The sequence below is a fragment of the Propithecus coquereli genome, unplaced genomic scaffold, assembly GCF_000956105.1.
Source record: "Propithecus coquereli isolate 6110/MARCELLA unplaced genomic scaffold, Pcoq_1.0 Scaffold821, whole genome shotgun sequence".
NCBI lineage: Eukaryota > Metazoa > Chordata > Mammalia > Primates > Indriidae > Propithecus > Propithecus coquereli.
The window spans coordinates 708,889-736,013 of NW_012154408.1; the positions used below are offsets into that span (position 1 = coordinate 708,889).

The following is a 27,125-nucleotide window of genomic DNA, read 5'->3' on the forward strand; positions in this document are numbered from 1 at the left end:
CTTTATAACCCACTCTCGAGGTAAATAATCCAGTCCCACAAGAGAACAAACTCCCACAAGAATGCATTAATCCCTTCATGAGGGCAGAGCACCCATGACCCAAACACCGCTTAAAAGGCCCCAACACTTCTCAATATTATTACATTGGCAGTTAAGTTTCAACATGAGTTTTGTCGAAGACAAACCACATCCAAAGCCTAGCACTATCTGAATCTTAAATTTGAAGTGTTTCTTGTAGACAGAATATAGTTGGCTCTTGCTCTTTTTAATCCATTTGGACAGTCTTTGCCTTTTAATTGGGGTGTTTGGACCACTGACATGTATGTTGTCAATGGTCAATTTAGTGTCGGTGGTGGATTTAAATCTGTTGTTTTGCTGTTTGCTTCCTATTTGTCTGTCCTTTGTTCCCTTTTACATCTTCACTTGCCTTCTTTTGGGTTGAATAGTTTTCAATAACTCCATTTTATCTTTGTGGACTTATTAGCAATACTGAATTCGTTTGTGGTTGCTCTAAGAGTTCCATGTTCATCATTAACTTGTCACCTTTAAATACTATACCATTTCGTGTAAAAATGTAAGAATCTCAGAACATTTTGTGTTGCTATAACAGGATACCTGAGACTGGTCCGAAGGTAGTGAGTTATCTCAATTGATTGTTCCCAGTCAGTTACAGATTGAACTCCTTTTTCTACTCCTCCCCCCGCTTCTTACTGCAATTGACTACTCTGAAGAAAAAAAAAAAAAGCCAGGCGCAGTAGCTCCCATCTGTAATCCTCACACTTTGGGAGGCTGAAACAGGAGGATTGCTTGAGCTCAGAAGTTCAAGACCAGCATGAGCAAGACCCCATCTCTACTAAAAATAGAAAAAAAATTAGCCAGGCATTGTTTGTATATGCATTTTGATGCATATACAATTCTAGGCTGACAGTATTTTTTCTTTTACTACTTTAAAAATGTTCCATTTTCTTGACTTTTTTTTTCCTTTTGGCCTAGAAAATCTGTGGTTTCTTATCTTTGCAACTGTATGTAATATGCCTTTTTTCTCTGATTGCTTCTAACATTTGTCTTTGTCACTAGTTTTCCGCAAAGATTATGATGTACCTTGGGTGGTTTACAGTTTCAGTTGGTTCTTTGTAAGTATCTTCTAACTCTCACCATGACTTACCTTGGCTTTCTAATTTTTTCATTCAACATTCAACAAATACTGAGCATCTACTCTGTGTCTGACATCATGAAATGAAACAAAGATCCTTGTTCTCATGGAGCATATGTTCTAGTGGTGGAGAAGGGGGGGAACCCCAATAAACTAATAAATAAGTGCTGTGGGGAAAAGTAGCAGATTAAGAAAATGGAGAGTGAGGGGGTGTTACAGTAAGAGGGGTGCGAGGCTGCAGAAGTGCTCAGGGTGAGATGTGAGCGGAGACTGGAAGGAGGTGAGGAGGGAACCCTGCAGCTACTGGGGGAAGAAACACCCACAGAGGAATGAGCTTCACAGAGGCCCTGGGTGGTTGGAGCGAGGCAAGGGGAGAGCAGCTCAGGCAAGTAGGCAGGGGTAGCAGGCACAGACCAGGATGCCTCTTGCTTTCCCTCTGGGATAGGAGCCATTGGAGGACTCTGAGTGGGGGAGGCATGTGGTCTGACAGCCTTTCTAAGGTCACTCTGGTTGCCGTATATGAACGTCAGGAGTACAAGGGCAGAAATGGGGAGACAAGTGGTGACTGCAGTGACCTCCGAGGCTGCTTGCTGGGACCTGGCATGAGGTGGTGGCATGTGCTCAGATCTGGATATATTCTGAGGGTAGCAGGACTGTCCAGATTTACAAACGGAAGGGACGTGGGATGAAAGGAAGAGAGAAGTCCAAGTGAGTCAGGTCATTGCCTGAGTGAACAGAAGGATGTGTGCCCATCAGCCGACAGAGGGCAATGGGCAGACAGCTCAGGTGTGGTCCTGTCAAGCCCGAGACCATCAGCACACCCCCCAGGCAGCATCATAGGGGAGACTGGATTTAGCAATCCAGGTATCACTGGTAATCTGGGGGACACAGCCGGAGGAGGAAATGAGGCGCAGGGTGACGGGACAGACCTCTGGGAATTCTGCTGAACAGGGAACAAAGAAACGGTGAGAGAAGTCTGATAAAGAGAAGGTTTTCTTAGGATGGGAGAAACAGCCCTTTTATGCTGATAACAATCTAGTAGCCAAGCAAAACAAAATCACACTGTAGGGGACAGAGGAGTGCTGGATGACTGCCTTGAAGCAGGCCATGAGGCCTGGAACCGGCTGAAGCGGCAGAGGTGCTGGGGTAGTCCGTGGACACGCAGCCCCGTTTTCTCAGTGAAGCAGCAGGCAGGGCAAGGGAGGGGTGAGGGGATGGCTGGGCATGTTTGCGGGGCTGAGGGAGAGGAGTCGGCCCACGTGGCTGTGGCTGCTACAAGCAAGGAGTTGGCCAGAGTCCAGTGCGGTGAGGGACAGGGACTGGCCATGGCCATGAGCGAGGACGTGGAGCTGCAGAGGGGGCAGCACAGGGCAGAAATGTGGCCAGATTCTCTGGGATGGACAGGGATGGACAGTCTGGGAGTGGGGTATTTATCACTGTTTATTTTTGTTTTTAAATAATTGCTTTATTGAGATATAATTCACATACCATGAAATCCACCCTTCAAAAATATACAACTCCATGGGTTTTGCTCTGTTTTGTTTTAAATTATTAGGTTTCATTAAACAGCCCATTTGGATACTTGCTCACTGGAACTTATTTCTGCTCCAGCCTCAGTTCTTTGAGAAATGCAGGAATTCTTTTCACGAGAATATTAGCCTGACCCAGAATGTTAAAAAGTCAGCTGCCTCAGCACCTACTGACAGCTCCACACTCAGAAGAGATCTAAAAACCTAGAAGATTAAATGTAGCAAAATGTGAACAGAAGACATCGTTTACAAGTCATTTAATAACTGTAATTGCATAGAATTTACTCACTTTCAAATTATTTTTCTGAATACCAAATTTGTGAAACAAAATACATCACGTGATGCTTTGAAGAGTTGTTAAAGGGTGGATTGGCTCCAAGGCAAAACCTTTTTCTGTATTAGGAAAGGCAGGGGTGCACAGTAATCCTGTGAGGTATGTTTCATTATCCTCGCTGTGGACAGAAGAGAAAAGCGAGGCTCCAAAGGATGAAGTAACCTACTGGACGCCACACAGCTGACTGTCAGTGTCTCCCTGGGTACTGCAAACTCAGCCACTTTAAAAGGAAGATTATTTTAAATTGAGTGCTAATTGCTACTCACAAAATGAACATGTTAATATGATAAATAACAAAATATTTAACTGATGCCTTAGAAAACCAAGATTAAGGGTTCCAGATTCAAATAGGCCCCTTTCAAATATAAAATATTCCTTATTTTCGTGGTCTACAATTGGGGGTGAAGGGGAGATACTTGCTATGGCTTAAAAAACAAACACACACAGCAATTCCATGCCTGGGTATGTACCCAAAGAACTGAAAACAGGTATTGAAACAAATATTTGCACACAAATGTTCACAGCAGCATCACTCACAACAGCCAAAAGGTGGAAACAACCTAAATGTTCACCAACAGATAACTCGATAAACAAAATGTGGTATCCAAACAGTGCAATATTATCGACGGGGTTTAGCGTATTACTGATAACAAGGTTGTGCAACCACATCTACTTCCACAACATGTTTATCACTCCAAAAAAAAAAACAACCCTGTACCCATTAGAGGTCAGTGCCCCCAGGCAAAGACATTGACTTTCCGTGTCTATGCGTGCGCTTCAGGACATTTCGTATAAACAGAATCCTACATTATGTGGTCTTCGGTAACTGGATTATTTCACATTTTCAAGGTTCATCTACATGGCAGCATGTATCGTACTGCATTCCCTTTTAAGGTTGACTAATATGTCATGTAAGGATAGACCACCTTTTGGTTATCATTCATCTGCTGATGGACATATGTGTTTCCAACTCTTGCTATTATGAATAGTGCTGCATGAACATTGGTGTACAAAGTTTTTGTTTTTGTTTGAGACAGGGTCTGGCTCTGTCACCCAGGATGAAGTGCAGGGCTGTGATCGGAGCTCAATGCACCCCCAAACTCCTGGGCTCAAGCCTCCCAAGCAGCTGGGACTACAGATGTGAGCCACTATGCCTGGCTAACTTTTTGTTTCTTTGTAGACACGGGGTCTCACTCTGTTGCCCAAGCTGATCCTCCCTCCTCGACCCCCCAAAGTGCTGGGATTGCAGGCTTAGTGAGCCACCGAGCCCAGCAGTGTACGAAGTTTTCTGTGGGCAGACGTCTTTATCTTTTTTACCCTGCTCTAAGGCTACTCTAGTCCAGGATAACGTCCGATCTGCTTACTGAGCACCTGCTCTGTACTGAGCACCTGCTCTGTGCAGGGCACCGAGCTGGGCACTGAGGAGCCCACGGAAAGTCCACAGGCCTTCCTGGGGACCCAAGGAGGAGACTGGGGCTGTGAGCAGGTGGTAGTGCTGCCTGTGCAAAGGCCCTCCTGCCGTGAGAGGAGACCAGAGGGGTCACTCCGAGGCCCTGGGGTCCCGGAGGCAGGAGGAGCCAAGGGAGACCCCGGGATGCGCGGGGCAGGTCTGGCTCTAGCTGTGGATGGCGGCTGCACCCCACGTCTGGGCCCGGGGGTGTGCAGGGGACCCGGAGCTGTGCTGAGAGGCCGCAACTATGCGGGGACGAGGGGCGGCGGGAAGATGCAGGAGACCTGGGGCTGGGGGAGGCGGGACTGTGCGGGAGGGGCGGCGGGAAGATGCAGGAGACCTGGGGCTGGGGGAGGCGGGACTGTGCGGGAGGGAGGCCAGGGAGGTGCAGGGGACCTGGAGCTGTGCGGAGGGAGGCCTGGGGTGTGCGGAGAGAGGCCGGGGCGGGGCCCAGAGGCTGTGCAGGATCTGCTTGGAGCCGGCACCGGCCTCGCCTCCCACCTCGAGATGCTGGCCGAAGGCGACCTGTGGGCACCCCCGGGCTCCCCCGAGCCCTGCACCGCCTCGGCCCCCGCCCACAGGACCATCCCGGCTGAACCCGCCAGGCTTTGGTAACCCCCTCTCCGCCCCCACCAAGGCAGCCTTTTCCCTTCCCCCGCGCCATGAAAACCTCCCATCCGCGCCGCCCCCACCCCGGCGGTCTCCCCTCCCTCCCTCTGTCCCCCTTCCGCTATATGGAAGCCCCCTCCCCCGGCTGCTTCCCTAGCCCCGCCGTGGCCCCCACTTCTTCCCCATCCCCTGGGAGCCGGGGCGCCCGTGCGGGGCGGGGTCCTCGGCGCCCCCAGGATCCCACCTGGGCGATCCTTGCCTACCCGTCGCAGTGGGCCCAGGGTCCGTGAGCCTCCTCGCGACGGAGGCATCCAGGCGGGGATCGAAACTTCCGTTTGAGCCTCAGTTTCCCGGCCGGGCGTCCTGGCTGCGGCGTCCCGCCTGTGCGCTCAAAGCCCGCCCCGCCCCCGGCATCTGCGTACACGGCCCCTTTAAGGACTTGCTGCGCCCTCCCGCCTCCTTTTTCTCGCGCGTCTCCTTCCCAGGCCGCCCCGCCCCCGCCGGGAGCGCGCTTGCGTCACCCCGCAGACCTCGGCCGCGCCTTCGCGCCTGCGCCGCCCGGGCCAGGGTGAACCATTGGCCGCCGAGCTCGGGGCACGCGACTGGAAGGTCGCGGGTTGGGAGGCCTTCGCAGGAAAAGGCGGGGCGACGGCGAGAGCGGCCTCGTCGCGCTGACTTCCGCTCCCGCGCCGTCTGGGCCAAGGCCAGCAAATGGGTACAGAGCTCTTGGGCACGTGGGAGGAGGGGGGGGGGGGGGCGGCCTCTGCCGGAAGGGGCGGGGTGAGGACGGGAGCGGCCGCGTAGCGCGGTAAGTGAAGTGGGCTCGGCCCAGGGGGCTACCGCGCCGGCCAGGCGCTGCGTCCTGTTGGAGCGCGGGCACTCTGTGGTTCTGCCGACCGCGGTGTGGCTACGGGGTCCGCCCGGGCTGACCCCGCCCCGACGCGCGGCGCTTTCATCCTCAGAGTCGCCGGCGCGGAGCCAGCCCGTCTCGCGCTGTGCGGCCTCTAGGGGCTCGTTGCTCCGAGCAGCGCTGTACTCGGCAGCCGGCCCCAAGCCGCCCCGCCTCGATTCGTGGCGAGCTGCAGGCCTGCCTGCAGCTCGCCCCCGGCCCTGCGCCGTCGGGCCTTTTCCCACGCCACTCACCTGACGAGCTGATCAGCGGGGTGGCTGCGGCCCTCCCTCCCCTGGGAGTGCGCACCTGGCTACAGGTGGGCCCCGGGTGTGCTTTTCACTGGTTCCCTCAGGATCCGTGGCTCCTGTCCTCGGCGGCCTTTATCGAGGCTGTCCTATGGGATGCGAGTGAACGAGGGAAGCTGTGCCACAGTCTAGTTTGGGAACAGCTGATTTAAATGTGACACGTTTATGTGCATTGTCAAATGCCAAGCACAGCCTTCACTGTAGCATCTTTTACACTTATGTAATTGTAGAGGTACGGAGTTAAAGTTTCATTTTTAAAACTTTTCCTAATTACCACCAAAAGACCTTGTTGGACTTCGTGAATATCACCTCGAATTGTTACATTGCCCAGGAAATCACCCCACAGAAGTAAGAGCATAAAGATGCCAGCATCAGGGCCCCTCCTGGAGTGCCTAGTATATAGTGAAGGTCAGCAAAGATTTGTTAATAAAACCAAGAACCATAAAGTACTAGATGGTAATTTAGCATTTCTGTGTTATGTATTTCTAGATATGGATCAAAAACTTTCAAAGTTGGTAGAAGAGCTCACAACTTCAGGAGAACACCAACTGAATCCTGAGAAAATGAAGGAACTGAAAAAAATTTGCAAGTATGTCTTAAAGTTTAGCAATTCATAGTAGCTGACCGGCCCAGTGAGCCCATGACACACCTGGGAGGTTGTGGGGCTTCTGCATATATCTCAGTCATCCCCTGGGAAAGAACCACCAAAGGAACACAGCCCGGACGTCTTCCTAGGGCCTTGCAGTGCCCAGCTCTGATGGGCAGTCACATTCTAGGGCAGTACGCCTAGGGTGGTGGTGTGTGGCATTACTAATTATATTGTATCCTGTATTTACAAAACAGGAGAATGTAAGATTGTTTATTAAATGATGAAGTGTTTGTATTTTGAAAAAAAATTCCAGTTCAGGTCAGGTTTCGCAGCATGCCCTGAAAAACCCCCATATCATCGTGGTTTACACAGAGCAGTAGCTGGGAAGAGGATCCCCCAGGGGCTCGCAGGACTTTTCCCTTTTACTTCCTGCAGGAGAGGCTTTGAGGTCACGCACCCAGCTCAGCAGTGGTGTACAGGTGCGTGCACGCGCGCGTGCGTGCATCTGTGTGAGAGAGAGAAGGGCAGTAGACTTTCTAGATGGGCCAGATGGTGACTGTTTTAGGCTTCACCACCATAAGGTTTTTTTTTTTTTTTTTACCATAAGGTTTTGACTCTGGAAAGTACCAGAGACATCCTAACTGCATGGGTGGGCGGTGTTCCAATGAACTTTATTGATGAGCATTAACATTTGAACTTTATATAATCTTCACACTTCACAAAGTATTGTTTATATGTTTCAGCAATTTAAAAATGTAGAAAACAGTGTGGGCTTGTTGGTCTTATAAAAACGTGCAGAGGATCAGGGAGCCAGGTTTGGCCCTTGGGCAGTAGTTTTCGGACCGTGCTCTAGAAGAAGGGGAGAATGAAGCTTGGGAGGCGGCTGCTGTCTCTGCCACATGTGAATGTTGTGTGCCTGCACGAAGAGCGTTTATTAACTCCTTCAAGCATGGGCGCTTGGGTCAGGCCAGTTTGTGTCCCTAGGTCTTCAGAGGAACTGCTAGGCCATGCCTACCACCTGCTGATGGCGCAGCTGAGCCAGGAGCATGCCCAAGTCCGCCTCTCAGCCTTCCAGGTCGTGGATGAACTCTTCACCAGGTCTCACCAGTTCAGGATACTGGTTGTCTCTGACCTCCAGGAGTTTTTGGAGCTCACGCTAGGCACAGACCATGAGCAGCCCCTGCCACCACCCAGGGAGGCGGCCCAGAGGCTGAGGCAGGCAGCCATCCGGGCAGTGGAAGCGTGGAATGAGAAGTTTGGGGAGGCCTATAAGAAGCTCTCTTTGGGCTACCACTTCTTAAAACACAACAAAAAGGTAGGTGGGCTTTGCCCATTGTTGACCAGAGACTCTAGTTGCCTTCTGTGAGGAGGGCAGACCAGAGAGGAAGAGAATGCTCTTCCTATTGAGCCTGGGTGTAGGATGCACATCGGGCTGGGTATGGCAGCGGCCTGCTTGGCTTTCCCTGGGCATCTAGGCTGCTGGACCAGCTGTTGAGGTGTGGGGGTGCGCGAGAGTAACCAGCAGCTGGGGTCAGGACCTCTCAGTGCTGTGAGGAAGAGTGCGAGCTCACCCTGTGTATGGTCGCAGCTGAGCCTACAGACCCACATGTATAAGATAAAAAGTGAAAGCAAAACACATCTTCTCAGACATAACCCTTTCCTGTGACAGTGGACCCCTGGGCTCTGGGGTCTGTCCCAGCTGTGCTGTAAGTCTCCACCTGGATTCCACCGTGGGCTCTGGCTGGTGCTGGGCATGACAAAACCTGCTAGCATCCGCTGCTGTGGCCTGAACCCAGACCCCTGCCTGCCACAGAGGCTCGGCCCATCCTTCACCGCGGGGCCCAGGGACTGCCCCTCTCCCACTGGGGTGCACTCTCAGGTGGTGTCTTTAGACCTCGGGTCTAGTCAGTAGCCCCTGGCCTGCGCATCAGGCAAGCTCACTGCTTTCCTGCCTGCATCAGACTTGGGGGAGAAGTCTTTTTATCTCTTTTATTTTAAGTTAGCAAATGTGCTGGCTTTCCAGGGATTAGACAGCAGAGTTAGGTGTGTTTCCTTTTGTTTTCATGCATTGTGAACTGAGAAGCCTGTGGAGATCCTGGCCACATACTAACCTGGCTTGTGTGTCTTTTATTAGACCTATTTTTGACTTACCGTTTTCTTTGTGTTCTTTATAGATGGACCTAATCTTTATTTTCAATTTTTCAGGTGGACTTTCACGATGTGAATGCTAGGACTCTAGCAGAAAGAAAGAGAGAAGAGGAGAAGCAGAAGCACTTGGATAAAATCTACAGGGAAAGAGCCCAGCAGGCAGAGAGGGAGATGGAAGGCAAGTTCCCAGGACTGAGCGAGGGGCCCTCATGCCTTCTTGGGGCCGCCTCATGCCCCTGGTCGCTGGGGTCCCAGGTGTTCAGACAGGCCAGGCAGAGACACTTGGGATTGAGGGCTAGGGGAGTCCTTCCCAGTCACAGACCCCACCCTGTTCCCAGGGGCCCTGCAGCATCCATGCCTGTTTCGCGCCCCCTGGTGGCCATGCTCGCCTACGCCGTTTGCTGGGAGGATCCCTGGGCACACTCCAGGCGCAGTGTGTGTCTAGCGGTGGTCTGGGCTTCACGGCCTGACTGAAGGCCCTCTCGCCATGGTCCCTGTTTGCCAGCCCCTTTCCCGGAAAGCTCCACCATTTACTTCCTGGCATCCGGCCCCTCTCATGAGGGGCATGGCCCAGGCGTTCACACGTGGAAGCCAGCCCAAGGCTGTTGTTGTCTACAGCAGGGCATCTCCTGTAATGGGCTGAGGTGGCTACTCTGCATCCTCAGACTACAGGTCTTGGGGGTTCTTCCTGTGCCCAGAGCTTCCTATAGACAGACCCTTTTCCTGGGCGTAGTCCCTGCCAAAGGCCACTTCTGGAAATCCCAGGCCTTGAAGAAGCCCAAAAGGCAGGCAGCTGTGCCCCCGGGATGACAAGGAGTCCACCGGGAGGGAGAGCTGTGGCAGCCTCAGGGAGGTGGGGTATACATGCAACATTTTTTTGCCCCAGAAAGGGGGTGTAGCTTTGCACATGCCCTCGGTACAGCATGGTCCAGACCTGAGGGTTGTTACCTGGAGGCGTCTGAGAGGCTGACCTTGCAGACCCCAATACTAAGCGTGGTGGTTTGTTGAGCAGTTAAAAACCTCCTATGACACATGCTTCCAGGACTGGCTTTGGTTCTTGGGAAGAAAGGAGGCACTGGGGGGTGTGGGTGACGTGCAGGACCCCAGCCCACCTGGTGCCGAGAAATGACCCTGGGGGAGCAGGCCTCTGTGCGTGTTTTGGGTGAGTTGGTGCTCTGTTGCCCAGTATGACACAGGAAGCAGATGTCTTAATGTTTTGGCAGAAATGTCTGAAGAAATTGAGTCCTGCCTGACAGAAGTGGAGAGCTGCTTCAGGCTGCTGGTGCCATTTGACTTTGGTCCTAGCCCGGTGGTGGCGAAATTCCTTGATGTGGCTTCTGACATGTCCAATCAGGGTGCCTCTCGCTCCTCGCACCCGGGCCAAGCCACCCCTTGCCAGTGTGGACCCCCCACACCCTCGGATGGCGAGCAGCCCTGCTGCAGCAAGGACCTGCCTGCCTCTGCGTGCCATCCCGGGGCTGGCAGCAAGGCACTGCTGCTGCAGGCAGCCACACGAGACCCCTCGGAAGACGAGGATGAGGACAGTGACCAGGAAAAGTTTGTTCGGAGCCATGGGCTTGGCTCACACAAGTACACACTGGATGTGGAGCTCTCCTCAGGTAACTGGCCACCCGGCACCTCCCTCCACCAGCTCTGGGCTGACTGGTCAGCAGGTTTGTCACTGGCACCTGGCCCAGGGTGTCTCGGGCTGACAGAGCCTTGGACCTGTGGTGGCTCCTCAAATGGGGCTGGGTTGGGGGCCCCACCAGGTCCCCCCTTCCTGTGTGGCCGCTGCACTGGGCTTCCCTCCTACCATGCCAGGCCTCTGTGGCTGCAGGATGACCGTAGGGGGCCACTTTTAAGAGCTCATAGACTTCTCTGCCATGCCAGCAGCCCCTACCCTGGTGAGTCTGTGAGCAGAGCAAGGACTCACAAGATTGAGGTGAGGAGGGCTCTCCAGGCTGGCACGTCCCAAGATTCTTGTTGTGTGCAGTCCTTACAGCATGTGGTCCGAATGACTGGCCAGCCCTGGGCAGGTCACAGGCCTATTAGGGCCACATGTGGCCTGAGCGTTCCAGCCTGGGGGGCTTTGCTGAAATGCAACCGTCGCCCATGCCCTTTGGCCCAAGCTTCCTCACGTGTGCTCCACGCTCTGCATGGCGGGGGTATGTGGAGGGGTCGAGGGCTCATTAGATACTAGCAAGGCTTTGAATCGCTGTCTTCAGGGAACCTGCTTCTCTGCAAGCAGGCACAGCGGACGTGCCTTCACCAGGGTGGAGGCAGCCAGGCCTGAAGCTGCCAGGAGAACTTGATCTTCAAGGCTCAGTCTGCTCTGAGGGCTGCAGGTGCTGCAGGAATTGAGTAGCAGGAGTGCCCTTTAGGCTGGTGCAGGGTGGACCCAACACCAGTGTTTATGGCGTAGTCAGCCCCTATGAGTGGCCTGGCCTGTGTAAATGCATAGCCATGCGCCAGACGTGTGAGGTCTGCAGTGCGGGAAGCACACAGCAGAGGCCGTGCAGGAGATGAGGTGCCCAGCAGGGAAGGGCTGGTGAGGCTGGCTGGGTGGGGCCTCCATCCTGAGGGCAGTGGAAGGAGGGGAGGGTTCTGTGAGCAGCTGGGGGGGGGGTAGGGATGTCAAGGGAAGAAGGCCATCGGGGGTCTCACACCTCTGGTGGGAGGGATGGCCTCAGCCCAGGTGGTTGAGACACGGGCAGTGGAGCTGTGTGCTTGGGGAGCCAGAACGTTCTCATCCAGCATCACAAAAGGGTGCGTTTTCTCTTACAGCATCAGGTTTGGGACCCCAGGCTATGTGGCTGGGGCAGGGGAGGGTGTCTGGTGGTTTCCTCACAAGCTGCAGTGGCCTTTGCTGCGTGGTCTGCTTCACCAGGGTCTGCGGGCAACGCAGGCCTGTGGCCCTCTGGTGACCTGCACGTGCTTCACCTCAGATGGCCTGAAGCTGCAGGAGAACGAGGACAACCTTGCCGTTGTCCAAGCCACCCGCGATGCGCTCAAGCTTGTCCAGAACAAGTTCCTGCCGTCGGTGTGCTCCTGGGTCCAGGTGAGGCTGGGCACCTGGCCAGAATAAGGGAACGGAAGGAGGTGGGCGCCTGTGGGTGGAAGGAGGATGTGTGGGAAGTGTCTGGCAGGGGGCTCTCTTCCTTGGGGCGATTGCTGGGGCACAAGGAGTTCAGGTGACCAAACTGCCCCCTGCCCCAGGTGGGCTCTGTTCCTCACCCGAGGCCCTTGTCCTCTGTGTCCCAGCTGTGTTTAGAGTCACCTCACAGGCCCACCGACCCAGCCATGTGCCTCCTGGCAGGGACGGGCTCCCTAGGGCCTTTGTAATCCACCCTGTGTTTTTCAGCGGTTTACCCGCGCAGGGACCCACGGTGGACACTTAAAGCGTGCCATTGACCTGAAGACGGAATTAGAGCTTGTGCTGAGAAAATACAAGGAGCTGGACATCGCACCTGAGGGAGACCAGAGGCTCAGGGTGAGTGGCGGGTGCGGATTGCAGGGCTGGGCAATACGAGTCGCTGGGGCTTCAGGAGATTCTGTCTCTTTTCTCACTCAGAACTGACTTCTCACCTTGAGAGCCCCAGACCAAGCCCCCTCAGTGGCACAGTGAGCGGGTCCAGGGCAGGAGAGGTGTGGGTTGGCCAGCGGGGGCAGCGAGGATCCTGGAGCCCTCCTCAGGGAGGAGGCGGAGCCACTGGGGACCCAGCCACACCTGCCTCCCCAGCCAGGGCTTCCCACGAGTACAGGGTCACTGCTGTGGTGCAGTGATGTTCCAGGCTGTCAGTGTGGTCTGGTCATGCATTCTAGCTGAGGGTACACGTGCTGAGCGCCCCATGTGTGAAGGGTGCCTCTGGGAAGCCACAAAGAGTCAGGCAGTGCCCCCTAACCTAGTGGAGGCTTCTAAGGAGTTGCCAGGAGGTGAGGCACCGTGGTCAGCCCAGGCAGAGACCCTGGGAGAGCTCCAGGTGGCCGAAAATGGAAGGCATGTTGTCTGGTTTGAGAGGGAGGAACTGGCTCCCTGAGGTTCTGGGGGGCTGCGAAGAGGTGCTGCACCTACCTGAGAGGGAATGGAGTTAGAGGGGGTTACAGGTGCCTACCCCTTGGGCCCCTGGTGATGGGGCAGAGTGAAGCCATGCAGTGACACCTGGGGCTGCAGAGCCCGTTGTGCTGGGCAGAGGGTGCCAGGCAGCAGCACCAAGCACTGCTGCAATGGGACTTCAGGAGGGAGATGAGCTAGGAGTGGAGACCTGGGCTTGATGCCTAGAAAGGACCTGAGAGTGGGGGTCTCGTGCACATGTCCTCAGGGACTGTGGGCCACAGGGGGACTGTGTTCAGTACAGCTGGACCTTGTAATTGGGCGACATGAGGCTCGTCACAGCAGATGCCAGCTGGTGGTCCCTGGCCGTGCATGGTCATCCCATCTCCTGCCTTGGCGGTCTCTCCACTGTCTCAGAACCGAGACAGCAGATACCAGGTGCACCATTCCTCACAGAACCCAAGCCCTGGACCCTGAATCCGACCCTGAGATCAGACCCCAGACCCAGCCAAGAGTGTACTAACCCTGGCCTGGGAGATGATAGCTTTTAAACTATCCCCTTTTTTTTTTTTCTTTTTTTTTTTTCCAGGCTTTGATGTTTTATTGGAGCAAATCTTCAACAAAAGGTGGCTTTTATTTACAGAATTTAATGTGGGAACTGTCCAACCCAGTTGGACCCAAGTAATGATAACCATTGAGGTTAAATAAGATTAAAAAAAATGTATTTGCTTCACATTCATAAAAATCCCAATATTGTAAATAACAAATAAACCCTCCCTTACTCATTCCTTAATTAAATATACAAACAGCTTCAGGAACATAAAATTTAAACTGGTTTAATCTTGAAGTGTAATCCAATGAGACTGAAAAACTAAACATTTCAGTTCTTGTACCAAATAGTAAAATACTCGAACGCTTTCAGGATCCTTTGACTGATTTACATCAATAAGAGAACCTAGGCCGGCGCGGTGGCTCACGCCTGTAATCCTAGCTCTCTGGGAGGCCGAGGCGGGCGGATTGTTTGAGCTCAGGAATTCAAAACCAGCCTGAGCAAGAGCGAGACCCCGTCTCTACTAAAAATAGAAAGAAATTAATTGGACAACTAAAAATACATAGAAAAAACTAGCCGGGCATGGTGGCGCATGCCTGTAGTCCCAGCTACTCGGGAGGCTGAGGCAGGAGGATCGCTTGAGCCCAGGAATTTGAGGTTGCAGTGAGCTAGGATGATGCCACGGCACTCTAGCCCGGGCAACACAGTGAGACTCTGTCTCAAAAAAAAAAAAAAAGAGAACCTATTTTTGATGTAGTAAAAGAAATGTGCTCATCTCCAATTACAATTTCCAGCTCCTGTCGACCAACCCTGTCAGGAGGAGGCCACAAAGCATCATCATCTTTTGTAATTTCACTGTCATCAATAATTCTATTTAGTTCTTCCGTTACACTCTTGTGTACATAAGCCTCTTTTCTGATCATGACATCGTTTTTGTAGTTGCTGTTGTTGGTATATCTAAGCTTTCCATCTGGCCGAAACTCGAACTCCAGAAACTCGTGTCCAAACTTGCCCTTGTGCCCTACATAGTAGCGCAGGTAGAAATCACTAGCCATAGCCATTTTTGGCCCCAGGAAGCCCCTATCCCTTTTTTTAAAAGAAAGCTTTGAGGTGGAAAGAACTGTGTGTGGATGACCCTTGGTCCAGCCCAGGTGGCCTCCTCCCCCACCCCAAAATGGGCATGCAGCACAGTGGGCGGGGGCTGCGAGGCGGAACATGGGCCCACAAATGAGCACCAAAAGCCCAAAGCCATTTTCCTGAGGGTCTGTGATAGCTACAGGCACTGGGCTTCCGAGTCTGGCCCGTGACTTTGCAGAGGGCATGCGCAGCCTCGGGCCAGCAGAGGGCGCTCTTGCTGTTCTCTCTGGAACCTCGAGCCCTGCAGGGAATTCAGGACCGTAGGGCTCACAGGCGCCGGGTGGACTCAGCCCTGGCCACCAAGACTGCTCATGCTGTAGCTGTTTGTGGGTGTTCATGAATACCGTGTAAGAGTTTCATTAACTAAGAAATCAGTTTTCTAAATTTTGACCAAAGTATATCTTTAACACTGAAAAAAAATTTTCCTAGTCCTGGGAGGAAGGTGATTAACCCAGTTAGCATATCAGCGATCAGGAGTTCATCGCTGACGTGGTGTGCTCAGGGTCACAGGGTTGTCAGAGCAGGCTTGGGTCACTGACTCGCCCATGTGGACGGGGTGTGGGGAATCTCCACTCCGGGCTGGGGCAGCAGGAATGCTTTATGTGATCCAGGCAGAGCTCCTTCACGCTTGCCCGAGGCCTCTGAGCAGTGGCTGCTGTGTGCCAACCTGTGTCAACAGGATGTTGAGTGCCCACACTAATACCCCACGCTGGGCACCTGCCTGGTCCTGCTTGTTGTGGATGGGCCTCGGGCCTGGCTCCTGCAGTCTGTGGACAGTTAGGTTTGCTGATGGGCCAACAGGCCTTTGCGGTGCAGTGATGGCCTCTGGGGCAGCTGGGTGCCTTGGGGAGTGTCCACGGAGCTCAGACTAGTCTAACCAGGCCTGGGCGCTACCAGCCTGCATAGTCCTTTTGGGGCCAGCAGCATTGCTAAGGGCTGGCCGGACCCCAAGCCCAGAGGGGTCTCGGCAGCCGGGCCACTCTCCTTGGACTGAGGCTCTGGCAGCAGAGCCTTGTGGAGTGCCTGGAGCTGCCCCTGTCCACATCTCACAGCTCCACGGCCTCTAGGGCTGGCTCAGAGTGAGCTGGTTGGTGCTACTGAGCCCTGGGCAGCCCCTCCTAGTCTGTTGGCAGCTCAGCCCATACAGGTGGTAACAAGAGATACGCAGCATCTCGGGTCAGGGCTCTATGCTGGGTGTCCCCAGAGCGCAAGGAGGCCTGGGGGCTCTCCTACATGTCTCTGCCACAACCTGACGGACACCCAGACTCCCGTGGGCTCAGGGAGACTGAACGGCCCTTCCTGGAGAGTCCCAACTCAGCCTGGTCCCTCCCCTCGTGAGCGCAGGGCTCTGGCTCCTTGACCAGCATGTGCGGGGGCTCCTGCTGCTCTGCCCTCTCCAGAAGCTGCTGGTTTTCTCAGGGGTACCTCATCGAGGGGCCAGTCAGTGGGGCCTCAGGACCCGCAAGGTGCATGATGCCGGGCTATTTAGGAGGGCCCTGGGCATGCATGGCTGCTTGTTGGGCTTTGGTGGCTGCTCCCAACCGGTAAGGTCCCGAGGGCTCGATTAGTTCTGTCAGTTGTGTCTGAGCTCCCGTGTGACTCAGACATAGATGTCTTGGACCCTACATTGTAGAGCTGTCGGCGTGCTTTCGCTGCTTGGTGCATGACCCCAGCCCCCAAGTGAAAAGGACGACTGTCCTGAGCCTAGAGCCCAGGAGCTGCCCCTGTCCCCACTGTCCCCTGTGGCCCCACTCTAGCTTGCATGTCTTCTCATGTGTGTCAGGATGGGGGGCAGTGGGCCTTTATGGCTGTGGCCTGACTGGGCTTAGAGGCAGCTCTGGGTGGTGCACGGCCCCTCGCCCCCTTGAACCACACAGCAGATGCTTCCAAGGCGGCTTGAATGCCACTCTCCCAGGCTGTTAGGTGGGTGCTGAGGCCTCGGGGAGCACGCAGGGTAGGGCGGGCCCAGTGCAGTTGAGGTTGGCCCGCTGAACTGCACTGAGGGTGTTACAGCTTCAGTGGGAAGGGAGAAGTTGCTCTGCTTTTTTGTCAGTTGAATGGACACTTTCTAGACCTTTATCCACAAACTGATTTCTTAAAAAGGCACTGCTCTGAAATCCGTGGAGATTTTGCTCACAGAGTGAGAGAGCGAGGAGCCGCCTCAGATGAAGTGATTGGCAGCTCGCCTGGCTGTGAGCGGCAGCGGCTTACCTGGGTCTCGCTTCCCAGAATAGACGCGGCAGCCTGGTATCTGCCTATCTCCCCTCCTGCGGCTGGTGGTGGCTCCGGGCTGGGGCAGGTGGGGCTGACTAATGAATGTGGGTGTTAGAGCCGTTTTAATTAGAAATTATGAATGAGGCGCTCTTAGCTAATTTTCAAATAAAATTTACAGAGGGCTTAAATCATTCCCTTAGTGTTTCCCCACTTAGAACGGGATTGGCATCGTTAACTCTGCCTGTAGAACAGCCAGAGCTGAGAATGCTAATTCAATAATATGTGATTTAAATATTTTGAGACTGAAACAAATACGACACTGCTAGCTAAAATCAAACGACAGTAATTGAGATATTGGAGAGAAGTTCTGAAACTGTCCTTTGAAGGTTCAAGGTTGACACACATTGCAGTGTTTCTCCCTTTTCTCCTCCGACAGCTAAGTGGGAACAGACTGTGTCTTTTTTTTAATGTTTCCCATTTCCGTATGTCTGTTGGCATTGGTGTCTACATAATATTGTTTTCCTTTTGACATAGATGTTCTGTCTCCAAAAAATACTTAAGCCAGTTTAAATATGTTTAACTGTGTGTTTTATAGAATGTCTCTGTGTCAGTTCCGTTTGGTAGCAGGCCAGGGATAAATCTTAACAAGATCGATACGGAGAGTCATTTGGTAGATTTAGTTTCTAGCCTTGCTCTGTTACAGGATAGGTGTAGTAATCCATGGCTGCTTCCTTCACTAAGCTGATAAAAATCCTTTGAAAACTTAAACTGCTTGCTATTTAATTACATAGCTAAGATCACCAATTATTTTATATTGTGTAATTAATAAAATATTACTTTCCTACCAACCAGTAAGTCAGAAAACAGTTTTAAGGATCAGTCTATTCAGTACTATCAGCAGTGGTTTTTTTCTTTCTTTTTGTAAATTGTTGGGTTATTTGTGTTCATAGCTAACATATCCGTATGGAGATCTCATTTTATTCTCACCCATCATGAGTCCGATGTGGCAGCCATGTGGTTTTAACCATGGACGCATCGTCACCATTCACAGAGGTGGAAGCTGTCTGTGTGGTTCTGTGCAGTTTCCCTTCTGCGTCGGCCGCTGCCTGCCTTCTCTGCCAGCCTCGCTGCTAGCACTCTAGGATGCATCTCCCGCCCTCTGCATGTTTAGCCTTGGAGTTGGAGGATGCAGATGACAGGCCCTCTAGAGACCTTTCAGGCCCTGAATCAAGCTCCATTCACTGCTGTTGTATTAGGGAAAGTTTTCTGTGATGCCACTAGAACGGTGGGAGTGTTTAGCTTCTTGGAGGTGAAAAGGACAGAAGCCAAAAACCCAGGGAATGAAATGTTGAACCGTCAGACGCAGGCAGGGAAGGCAGGGAACTAAATCAGCCGACCGCTGGGAAACCTTGTGCTGCAGCAGGGTTGGTAAACAACCTTCCTGGGTGATGTGGCTCCCTCCATCACGCTGAAGGCCAAGCGGCTATATCCATGGAAGGCTGAGAGCCAGGGGAGGGGGTAAAGACACAATAGTTCTCATGAGGTCAGCCTAGGCCTAGCCCGGGGCCACGGCTCCAACCCTCTCCCTCCCAAGCCCTACAGCACAGACTGCCCCCACCATGTGTCTGTCTGCAAAATAGATACTGCTTCCCAAACAAGCCCAGCTCTCTTCTGAGCACCTCCCCACATGTTCTCTCTTTAATTCCGAAGAGAGCTCTATTAGGTAGATTATTACCCCCATTTTACAGATGAGAAAACCAAGTTTTGTGAGCACTGGCCTCCTTGTTGAGGCCTAGGACCCAGCGGGAAGGCCCACCTGATGAATGTGCCACCTACATCCTTGGCATGTGACCCTGCTCCCCAGAAGCTGGTGTTTTGGCCTCCTTGAGCACTGGCCACACACTCTCACCCAAGGTCAGGCTTAGACATGTGGCCTTTTTCCACATCTGGGAGGAGAGTGTGCTCATTAATCATGGTGCCCTGGAGCAGGTATGAACAGGGCTTTCCTTTTCCTTGCCCAAAGTTAGCGTTCTCTGCAGAGCTCATGGGGGTGAGAGTTGTTAGATCTGGAGATGCCAGTTGCTTTAAGATTTGATTTCACTCTCCACTGACTGTGATGCTAGTTTATGTAATGTTCATGTGACCCCAGCACCCTGGTCTGGGTTTCTGGGCTGCTCTGTTGTACAGGAACTGGTTTGGCAGCTTCTAATCAGAACACATCTTCTGTGAATCTGGGGGCAAGCCCCAGCTTGGCCACCGCAGTAGAATAGGCCATCCCAGCCCAAGTCTGTCCATCCAGGGCAGCACGACCCTCGTTCGGTTAACGGATTCGGGTCCCCCATCCCTTTCTGGCTGGCTCCGCATCCGGACCAGCAGAGATTTAGGCCCTAGCCTGGCTCTGGTGATTGACCTCCAGGTGTCCTGTGGACTCAGAGACTCCTCTCATGCCTCCCAGCAATCTGGACACTGCCACGGGGTCCCCAGGCCTTGTGGGGCTGCAGGTCAGGCATGGGCTCTTGAAAGCAGCCCCAAGGCCCACTGTGCAAGCCAGCAGCTTCCAAGAATAGGTTTGTGCACAGCCTCAGTTCTGTTACTGACGTGGATCAGATGAGAAAGGGAAAAAGCTTGCCATTCTGTATGTTTTGTGATATTATTATCAGATCTTTTTAGTGAGTATGGATTTTATAAAGAGACATTCATTCTCGAAAGTGATGATTTGCTTCAGCATAGCTTCCACACACTCGCCTAGGAGCTGAGAGCGTGCTGTGTGGCACTGCCCTTGCGTCCAGGTGCTCCCTGTGGCCAGCCCGGCCCACGGCCACCCTCTGTCCTCTGAAGGTGTGTCCCTGCAGCCAGAGATGCACATGAGATATTGGCCTGGCTGGGCAATTTGCACGGCCTTCCAGGGAGGGCATTAGCATATAAATAGCAGATGCAATGACGACCATCACAGCTGAGCACGTTTAATTTTTAGTTTATAAGATAGAATGGGTTTTTAAATGCATAGCCATCAAGCCGCTGAAAGACAAATGCAGTTTGGAACTCACTTGTCTGACGAGGCCTTACATCATTTTTTTTTTAGAAAGGGAAACAGACACACATAAAACTGAACAAAAGTGATTTCTTGGGTGAAAAGTAATTGAGATCGCGTTACCAAGTTAATTAGATGGTACAAAATTTATTTAATGGTCCCAGCTGTATCTCCAGGCCATGCGCTTGGCGGGCAGCCCCCTTCTCTTGGGGCTGCACTTCCCCTTCCTTCTCAATAATTAGTAACCTCACTACCGTACTTCTGTAAACTGATTGCGTTGTATATTTTAGCCGTTTTATTGCTTGTTTAATTATGATCCTGGAGGCTCATTTTTCTAAATCCTTTTAAGTGTGCGTGAGAATCACTTTGTATAAAACCAGCAAAGGCCCCAAGTGCTGTCCATGCCTTCCTGTGGCGGCAGCTGGGGCGGCCTTTTCAGAGGCTGTGGCAGGCAGTGTGTGGAGTGGGGTCTGCAGCCCCCACACCAGGGACCACCTGGCAAGGAGGCTTCCCATTGGCTCTCAGGGTCCCACCCAGGCCTGCACCTGTTAGGGAAGGTGTGAGCACAGGTGCTCAGCCCACCCCGATTTACAGGTCCCTTGGGAGCGCGCAGCCTTCGCCATGTCCTGTCTCTGCTAGTCAGGTTTTTCAGGTATCTTCTGTTTTATGCTGTTTCATCACAGTTGCAAAACTCAGCTCCTAGGTGGGTTAAAACCAAACCGCTTCTGAGAACATTTTACAGTGTTTGACCTCGTTTGGAAGAAGTCCCCATCCCTGATTCCTGCTATGGGTGTGGTCTCCTTTCCAGGGTCCTCGACTGTGTCCAGCTGCCCTGTGCTCGGCCCGTTGGTGGAGGGCACTGGGAGTGCCCGATACTGGCCCTGAGCCCTGCCTAACCTCATTTGTAACCTTGAGGGCAGGGCCTGTGCCTGGCGCCACTTGGTTATTTGATTTCCTAGAGGTGAATTGGAGACCCGTGGAAGTGCTTAGAAGGGACTCTTTTCCATGCAGGCTTTCAATTTCCCTTTGGGCCTCACTGCATTTCTGAGGCCTTGGAGAGGACTGTCCCTGTGACTGTGGTGTCTCTTTCCTTTGAGCAGGCCTCGGGCGTGAGGCCCTGACAGGTCACACAGCTTCCCCCCTTCTTGGCACCAGAAACATCACTGCCTGTTCCTAATGTGCAGCACGCCTGGTGTCAGACATCCTAGGTGACATGCAAGTTTATCCTGTGTAAATTAAAATCTAAATGGAAGATTTTAAGCTTAAATTTTGTATTAGCAGTGAAGTCCCTAAATTGTATGTTGCAATGGTTTGAGTGGATTCCCTCGGCCTCTAAGTAGTTTAAACTGAACTGTGGAAATGGGCGGCCGTGGTCACGCTTGCCCCAGAGAGAGCCCGGGGGTCTGTCTGGAGTCAAAGGTCCATCTGCAGGACCTGGCTCAGTGTTTACGGAGGTGGCACCAGCCAGGACAGCCTGTCAGCACAAAGGTAAGAACAAAGAGGAACCGGACTCCAAATTTAATCACAGAAGTAAACGATTTTAGTTGGGGAGAAAGAAGATATAATTTCTAATAGTTAGCTAAGCAGTTAAATATTTTTTAGGAAATGAAAATTCAATAAAAGTCCCCGTTGAAATTCAAGGGTGTGGGCAATAAGCATAATATTTTTTGAAAATGACCCCCATATTTAAAGTCTGGCGCTGTATGTTATGCATTGTAGCACCCGGTCCACATCTACCTTTAGAAAATTAAAACACATAAATTCTGTTTAGTGTTTGATACGCACTGCACTAGCTGAGAACCGTAATGCCCTAAAACCTTGGGCTGCTCTCCACCTTTCATAAATTCCTGGGCAGATTCTATACAAAAATAATTTTCAGGTCCGTGGCTCATTGTTATTCAAACGTGATGGATGGTCGTCATTTGCTCTGCGCGGGAGTTAAGTGCCCCTGTCATTTCCAAAGAGTATAATTGGGACGTTTCACAGGTCAGCGGTGGAGACAGGCTTCCCTTTTGATCAGTGTTAGACTGATAACAAAAATTACAGTTTCCAGTGATTAATGTCTTCTGTGCTTCCCAGAGGCATGGCTGTGGCTGCACCTAAACAGTGCACTTGCATCTGATTGTTCCTGTGCTGGTGGCACCTTTTCTGCAGGACATTGGGGCCCAGCAGGTGTGGCCAGATGTGGCTGCCGACGTCCCCCACTCTGGTGGCTGAGATTGGCCCAGCTCTGCCTGGTGACTGGCAGCTGCGCCGGGGTGCCATCCATAACCATCTGGAACCTACTTGGGCCCCTGCCTGGGGGATTAGCCCCTGCCGCTGCCATCGGTCCTCCCTTCAGGAAACAAGGCCAGGCTTGAGTGTGCCTTTGACGTGTTGCTGTTGGGAATGAATTAAAAAAGTAAAGACACATGTCAGAATGGTTGAGTTTTTCAAAGTTTTCATCTTATAGCCCTCTAAGGGTCTCATTGGCTGGTATTCATCTGACAGGGACCCCTTTCTGGACGTTCCTTTGGCTTCCTGGCATGGCTGTGATGGTGCAGTCCTCAGGACCCTGGGGGCCACCCTGCCAGGTTCCCTTTGTTTTAGGTGCTCTAGCCAGGCCCTCCCAGGAAGGGCAGGACCCTGGTGGGGTTGCTCACATCCCCCGTACCCTGTCCTGGGACGCAAGGGTGGCCGTGGGAAGGTGAGGCAGGAAAGAGCCACCCATGGGCCGTTTCTGCAACAAGGTCTGTGGTGCAGGCGATCCACTGCCGTGTGTGGTGCTAGCACGTTTACTTGGGTGGCCGTGGCCATGGGTCACCAATGTGCAGCACTCCAGTGCATGCCTCAGCCTCCTGCTCCAGGGAAGAGTCGCCCCTCAGCCTGATGAATTGAGGCAGCCACTCAGGAAACGGGGCAGGGTGGGCTTGAGGAACTGGGTCTTCCTGGGGAGAAAACCAAGCAGGGCTTCCTGTGCAGTTCTCCAGGTCCTCCCTCCTCAGGGAGGGAGGCAGGCATGGCACTTGGGCTCCCCCTGGGACTCAGCCCAAGCAACCCCTCAACACGGCCACAGCAGGGAGAGGAGGCCTTGTCAGAGGGAAACTGCTGTGGGTTTTAACAAGTCTTCAAGGACTGAATACTCCAGCAATGCCTGTCCATTCTCATGTCTGTGACGTGCTATGGACGACTGTTACCGCAGCCACTGGCAGCTACGTCTGCTGTCTCCTCGGGCGCTCTGTTCTGTGCAGCTTTGCAGCAATGTTTATTTCACATGGGAATAGAGAGGACAGCACGTTCCAGAGGGAACTGGGGAGTTGATGTAGTTCGTTGTTTTAATGTAGATTTAAACAGCCCCCAATATGGGGCAGTGTAGAGGTGGCGTGATTTTGGGAACAAAGACAGTCTTGGAGACAATCTTAAATGAAATCCACCCTGGAGAAAAAGCACCACAAGAAATAGGGATATCCTGGGCTTTGCCTGCTGACAGCAGTTCTCATAGGCAGGGGCTGGGAGTTTATTAGTGTTTCGGGGGTGTTTCCACAGACAGACGCCCCAGAGGACCGGGAGGAGGATGAGGAGGACGACTTTGTGGAGGTCCCAGAGAAGGAGGGATTCGAAGCCTGTGTCCCTGAGCACCTGCTGGGTGAGTACAGTGGGCTGTGGGCTGCCAGACTTGCAGTGGGGGAGGCTGGGGAAGAGGCCCCTGCTCAGAATGCTGCCCTCGGGCCCATGGCCACATGCCCTGGGGTCTGGGCACCCTCCAAGGGGCAGGGAATGGGGCCTCAGTGGGACCCCCAGGCCTTCCTGCTGGGTTATGCTGTGTCTGTCATTGGTGCTTTCATTTAAAATTGTGTGATCTTCCTTTTGTGCCTGGGTCCCTCCCTGTGGCCTGCCCTAAGGTGCTCCTGTCCCACAGTCATCCTGCTGGGCCCTCTGCTGAGGGGCCCCTCAGATGCTCCACCGTTGATTCCTATATGTGGATCCACAGAGGCCCCAACACAGCCCAGTGTGAGCAGCAGTTCTGCCTCCCTCCCTGTAGCTTCCAGGTACCCCCATCCCCTGGGCAGCCCTGCTTGGGGCAGGAAGGTCTCCTTCACAGGCGCGTGCAAGCATGAGAAAGGGCGCCTCCTGCAGCAGATGGCTGGCTCGAGTTGGCGCCTTCGGCACGAGAGGGTGGTGAGGCTGTGCGATCCTGCTGCTGTGGAGCATTTCTGGGGCCCCCCACCCCCCTGCCATTACTTGGGCTGTCACCAGTAAGGTGCGTCCCTTCTTACCATTGACAAAGCCATGGACTCAGCACTGGGCCCAGGATGTGTGTTGGCTCCATGGCAGGGAGCAACGTCTCACCACACGGGAGTGCAAAGCACAGCTGCTATAGCCTTTGCTATCTAGAATTTCCCTCTTTTCCAAAAACAACCTCTAAAAGCCGCTTTCTGCACCCCAGGGCTGTGGCCCTGCAGGAGGAAGGGTGTGTGCCAAGTCAGGGCTGCTCTTGGCACACACAGGCTGCCTCTGCATCCAGAGACAGCAGTGAAAGCTGGACCACTGGCTTTTGTGGTGGGATAGAGAAGTTGGTTTGAGTCGGAGTCTGTAAGGTAAAACATAAATTTATTAAAGAATTTAGATGATTGGACAGCTCCCGTGTGAAGATATGACCCGTTAAGGGTGTCATGCCAAATTAACACAAGCAGACCCCCTAACACTGAGCGGCCTTCCATCATGTGATCCTGTTTACTCGCCTGCAGGCCAGGGCTGGGCAGGCTGAGCTGCTGGGGTCAGCGTGTGCTTGAGAGTCTGGGGGGAAACCAGACACCCGGGAGCCGCCTGGGTCTGACCAGTCTGGCCCTGAGTATGGTGCTGACTCAGATCTGCCGCCTTTCTTCAAGGGCTCAGCAGAGACAAGCGGAGTGGCCACTGTCCGCTCTCCTCCAGCCTTCTGGCCACACCTCTCCCCCTAATTGGGCCTCCCAGTGACCCACGAAGTCCCTTCTTTCCCAAATGCCATCTCCCCCTGAAACCGTCTACTTGCCTAGGGTAGGAGTGCCCCATAGCCAGAGCCTCACCCAGGTGGCCACGGGCAAGTCCCTGCACCTGCCACAAAGCCCCCAGCAGTACCTAAGGCATACTGTCGGGTGCTGTGACCACACTCCCCGTGCCAGGGTGGTCTTTGCCCCTACACAGCTCCCTGCCGCCCTCAGCTGGACCAGGCCATGGCCCAGCTTCAGGGAGGTGCCGGCTGACATGCGCCCAGGTCGGAGGCTGCCCTGGCTGGGGACAGGGGCGGGGAGGGGGCATCTGTCTGTGCCCCTGCTCAGCGCCTGGGCAGTCTTGTCTACCCAGATCCCCTCCAGCCCTGCCGAATTACTCTGTCGTCTTCCCTGAGCTCCAGGGTGGGCACCCAGTTGTGGTCAGGATATGCAACTGTCAGGCTCCGGTCTCCTCCCTCTAGGAGTCTGGAGCTGGCACTGACCCCTTGGCTTATCATTTTGCTGATGTTTTCTGACCTTGGGCCTCTGTACATGCCAGCTTTAGTGCTGCTGGGTCCTTTCAGCAGAAATTGTAAGTGTCATTGGACAAATTGGATGATGTTTGATGTTTCAAGCATGGCAGAAGTCTACTCTTTACTTAAAACTTTACTCATGGCTCTAAACCATCTGGACCAGGAACAGAAGTGAAAAGCAAGCTAGGGTTGGCCTTCCCAGCCCAGCCCCCTTGTGGGTCTTCCCGGCCTGGCCCCAGTCATGGTGAAGACACCTCCACATGTCAACTGGGGACATTTGTCTTTCCATCTTGGGCCCCGGGCACAGCAGAGCAGAGAGGAACTGTCCCTGCTGGGACATCCCGATTGTGGAAGATCTGTGAGCCCGACACAGTGGCTGTTGGTTCCACCACTGAGCTTTGGGATGGTTTGTTACGCAGCAACGGATGATCTGCAGCGCCATCCTGTTCTCCCAACTCTTGTCAGCCTACATTGTGACATCCACTTTCCCCTGATGGCCATGGGTACGGGGCCAGAGCCCCAGGGCCCCACCCACACCTGGGCCACAGGGGAAGGAGTTCCATCGTGGGTTTGCTGGGTGGGCAGAGACCCCAGGAGTTGTATTGCCACTAATTCACCCCTTTAATTTGAAAGGCTCATGATATTCTGTATTTAGCCTTGAAGGTGACAATGGCTGGCATGGGTCTCAAGTTGAAAACCAGTGGATGGTAAACAGGGTTGGGGGCAGGGTGTGGCACTGGCCCCTCTGTGGTGAGTTCAGCGGTCGTCTGTGCACCCTGGGCCGACGGCTGCAGGGCCCAGAGGAGGGGTGCAGGGCGTAGACCGCTATGCAGAGCATGGAGGCAAGAGGGGTTCCAGGGTGAGGTCCCAAGTAATAAACTACCTGGAACTATTGCGAGGGTGGGACCACTTCATGGGGAGAGGTGGGACAGGACTACCTCACAGGGAGGAGGGATGGGATCATCTGGGGAGGATCACCTCACAGGGAGGAGGGGGACGGGATCACTTCTGGCCGGGGTAGGGAGAATGGGACCACTTCACAGGGAGGAGCAGGGTAGGACCACCTCTGCGGTACAGGGTGGAGGATGCAGGACCACCTCTTGGGGTGGAGCCTCGTGCTCCCCACTTGGTCTCTGCATCACTCAGAGAGAGCTGGGGGCGGTGGGACCAGGCCGCTGGCGGAGGGGAGTGCAGTTCATAACACTAGTTTATATTCTGTCGGTGTTCTTTCAATTAAATGTAGGTGAATCTGAAGTAGTTAGATTTAGTCTAAATCCACACAGCTGAGGAAACCAGTGCTCTTTCTCTTTCTCATTTCTTTTTCTGAATTTTCACTGAGGGGCTTTTATCTTCCCCTTAATCCTACCATTTCTGTCAGGACATAATCTCTTTCTCAAATTTACATTTTAATTACAAGGCCAGCTGAACTAGGTAAAATCAATAATGTCAGCGCTCCGCAGCCCAACTTTGCGCTGAAGCCCCAGCCTCTCCATTTCCTGCTATCGATTTATCTCTCCGCACTGTCTGCTTTAGTGCCTGAGGCAAATAGGTGCCACTTGGTCAATTTAAACAAAAAAGGGGATTTGGACATTTTTATGATTCCTTCTAAAAGCAACTGTGGGAGTGAATTTGAGCCAAGGTACTGTACTCA

The 27,125-nt window shown here is 53.3% G+C and overlaps 2 protein-coding genes across 4 annotated transcripts in view; one reads left to right on the forward strand and one right to left on the reverse strand.

Annotated features, from left to right (window-relative positions):
- The first annotated feature begins 5,868 nt into the window (after nucleotides 1-5,868).
- Nucleotides 5,869-27,125, forward strand: part of UVSSA (UV-stimulated scaffold protein A) — a 41,760-nt gene continuing 20,503 nt past the window's right edge. For all 3 annotated transcript variants that reach the window (XM_012663666.1, XM_012663665.1, XM_012663667.1), the window contains exons 1-8: nucleotides 5,869-5,883; nucleotides 6,762-6,861; nucleotides 7,846-8,176; nucleotides 9,067-9,187; nucleotides 10,233-10,628; nucleotides 11,955-12,067; nucleotides 12,371-12,499; nucleotides 23,518-23,617. In XM_012663666.1, coding sequence (XP_012519120.1) covers nucleotides 6,764-6,861; nucleotides 7,846-8,176; nucleotides 9,067-9,187; nucleotides 10,233-10,628; nucleotides 11,955-12,067; nucleotides 12,371-12,499; nucleotides 23,518-23,617 — 1,288 coding nt within the window. In that variant the 5' untranslated portion in view covers nucleotides 5,869-5,883; nucleotides 6,762-6,763. The remainder of the gene's footprint in view (nucleotides 5,884-6,761; nucleotides 6,862-7,845; nucleotides 8,177-9,066; nucleotides 9,188-10,232; nucleotides 10,629-11,954; nucleotides 12,068-12,370; nucleotides 12,500-23,517; nucleotides 23,618-27,125) is intronic.
- Nucleotides 13,897-14,671, reverse strand: LOC105825788 (protein mago nashi homolog 2-like). Its single transcript, XM_012663669.1, has 2 exons — nucleotides 14,353-14,671; nucleotides 13,897-14,015 (listed from the first exon to the last, which is right to left on the reverse strand). Exons 1-2 carry the CDS (start codon nucleotides 14,669-14,671, stop codon nucleotides 13,897-13,899), a joined length of 438 nt encoding a protein of 145 aa, XP_012519123.1.

What these genes read in the sequence shown, in the direction of transcription:
- LOC105825788 (XM_012663669.1), bottom strand. Translation starts at nt 14,671, where the DNA reads ATGGCTATGGCTAGTGATTTCTACCTGCGCTACTATGTAGGGCACAAG. An exon ending in TTTTACTACATCAAAAATAG is followed by an intron (nt 14,016 to 14,352) that starts GTTCTCTTTTTT and finishes GCGCCGGCCTAG; the next exon opens with GTTCTCTTATTGATGTAAAT.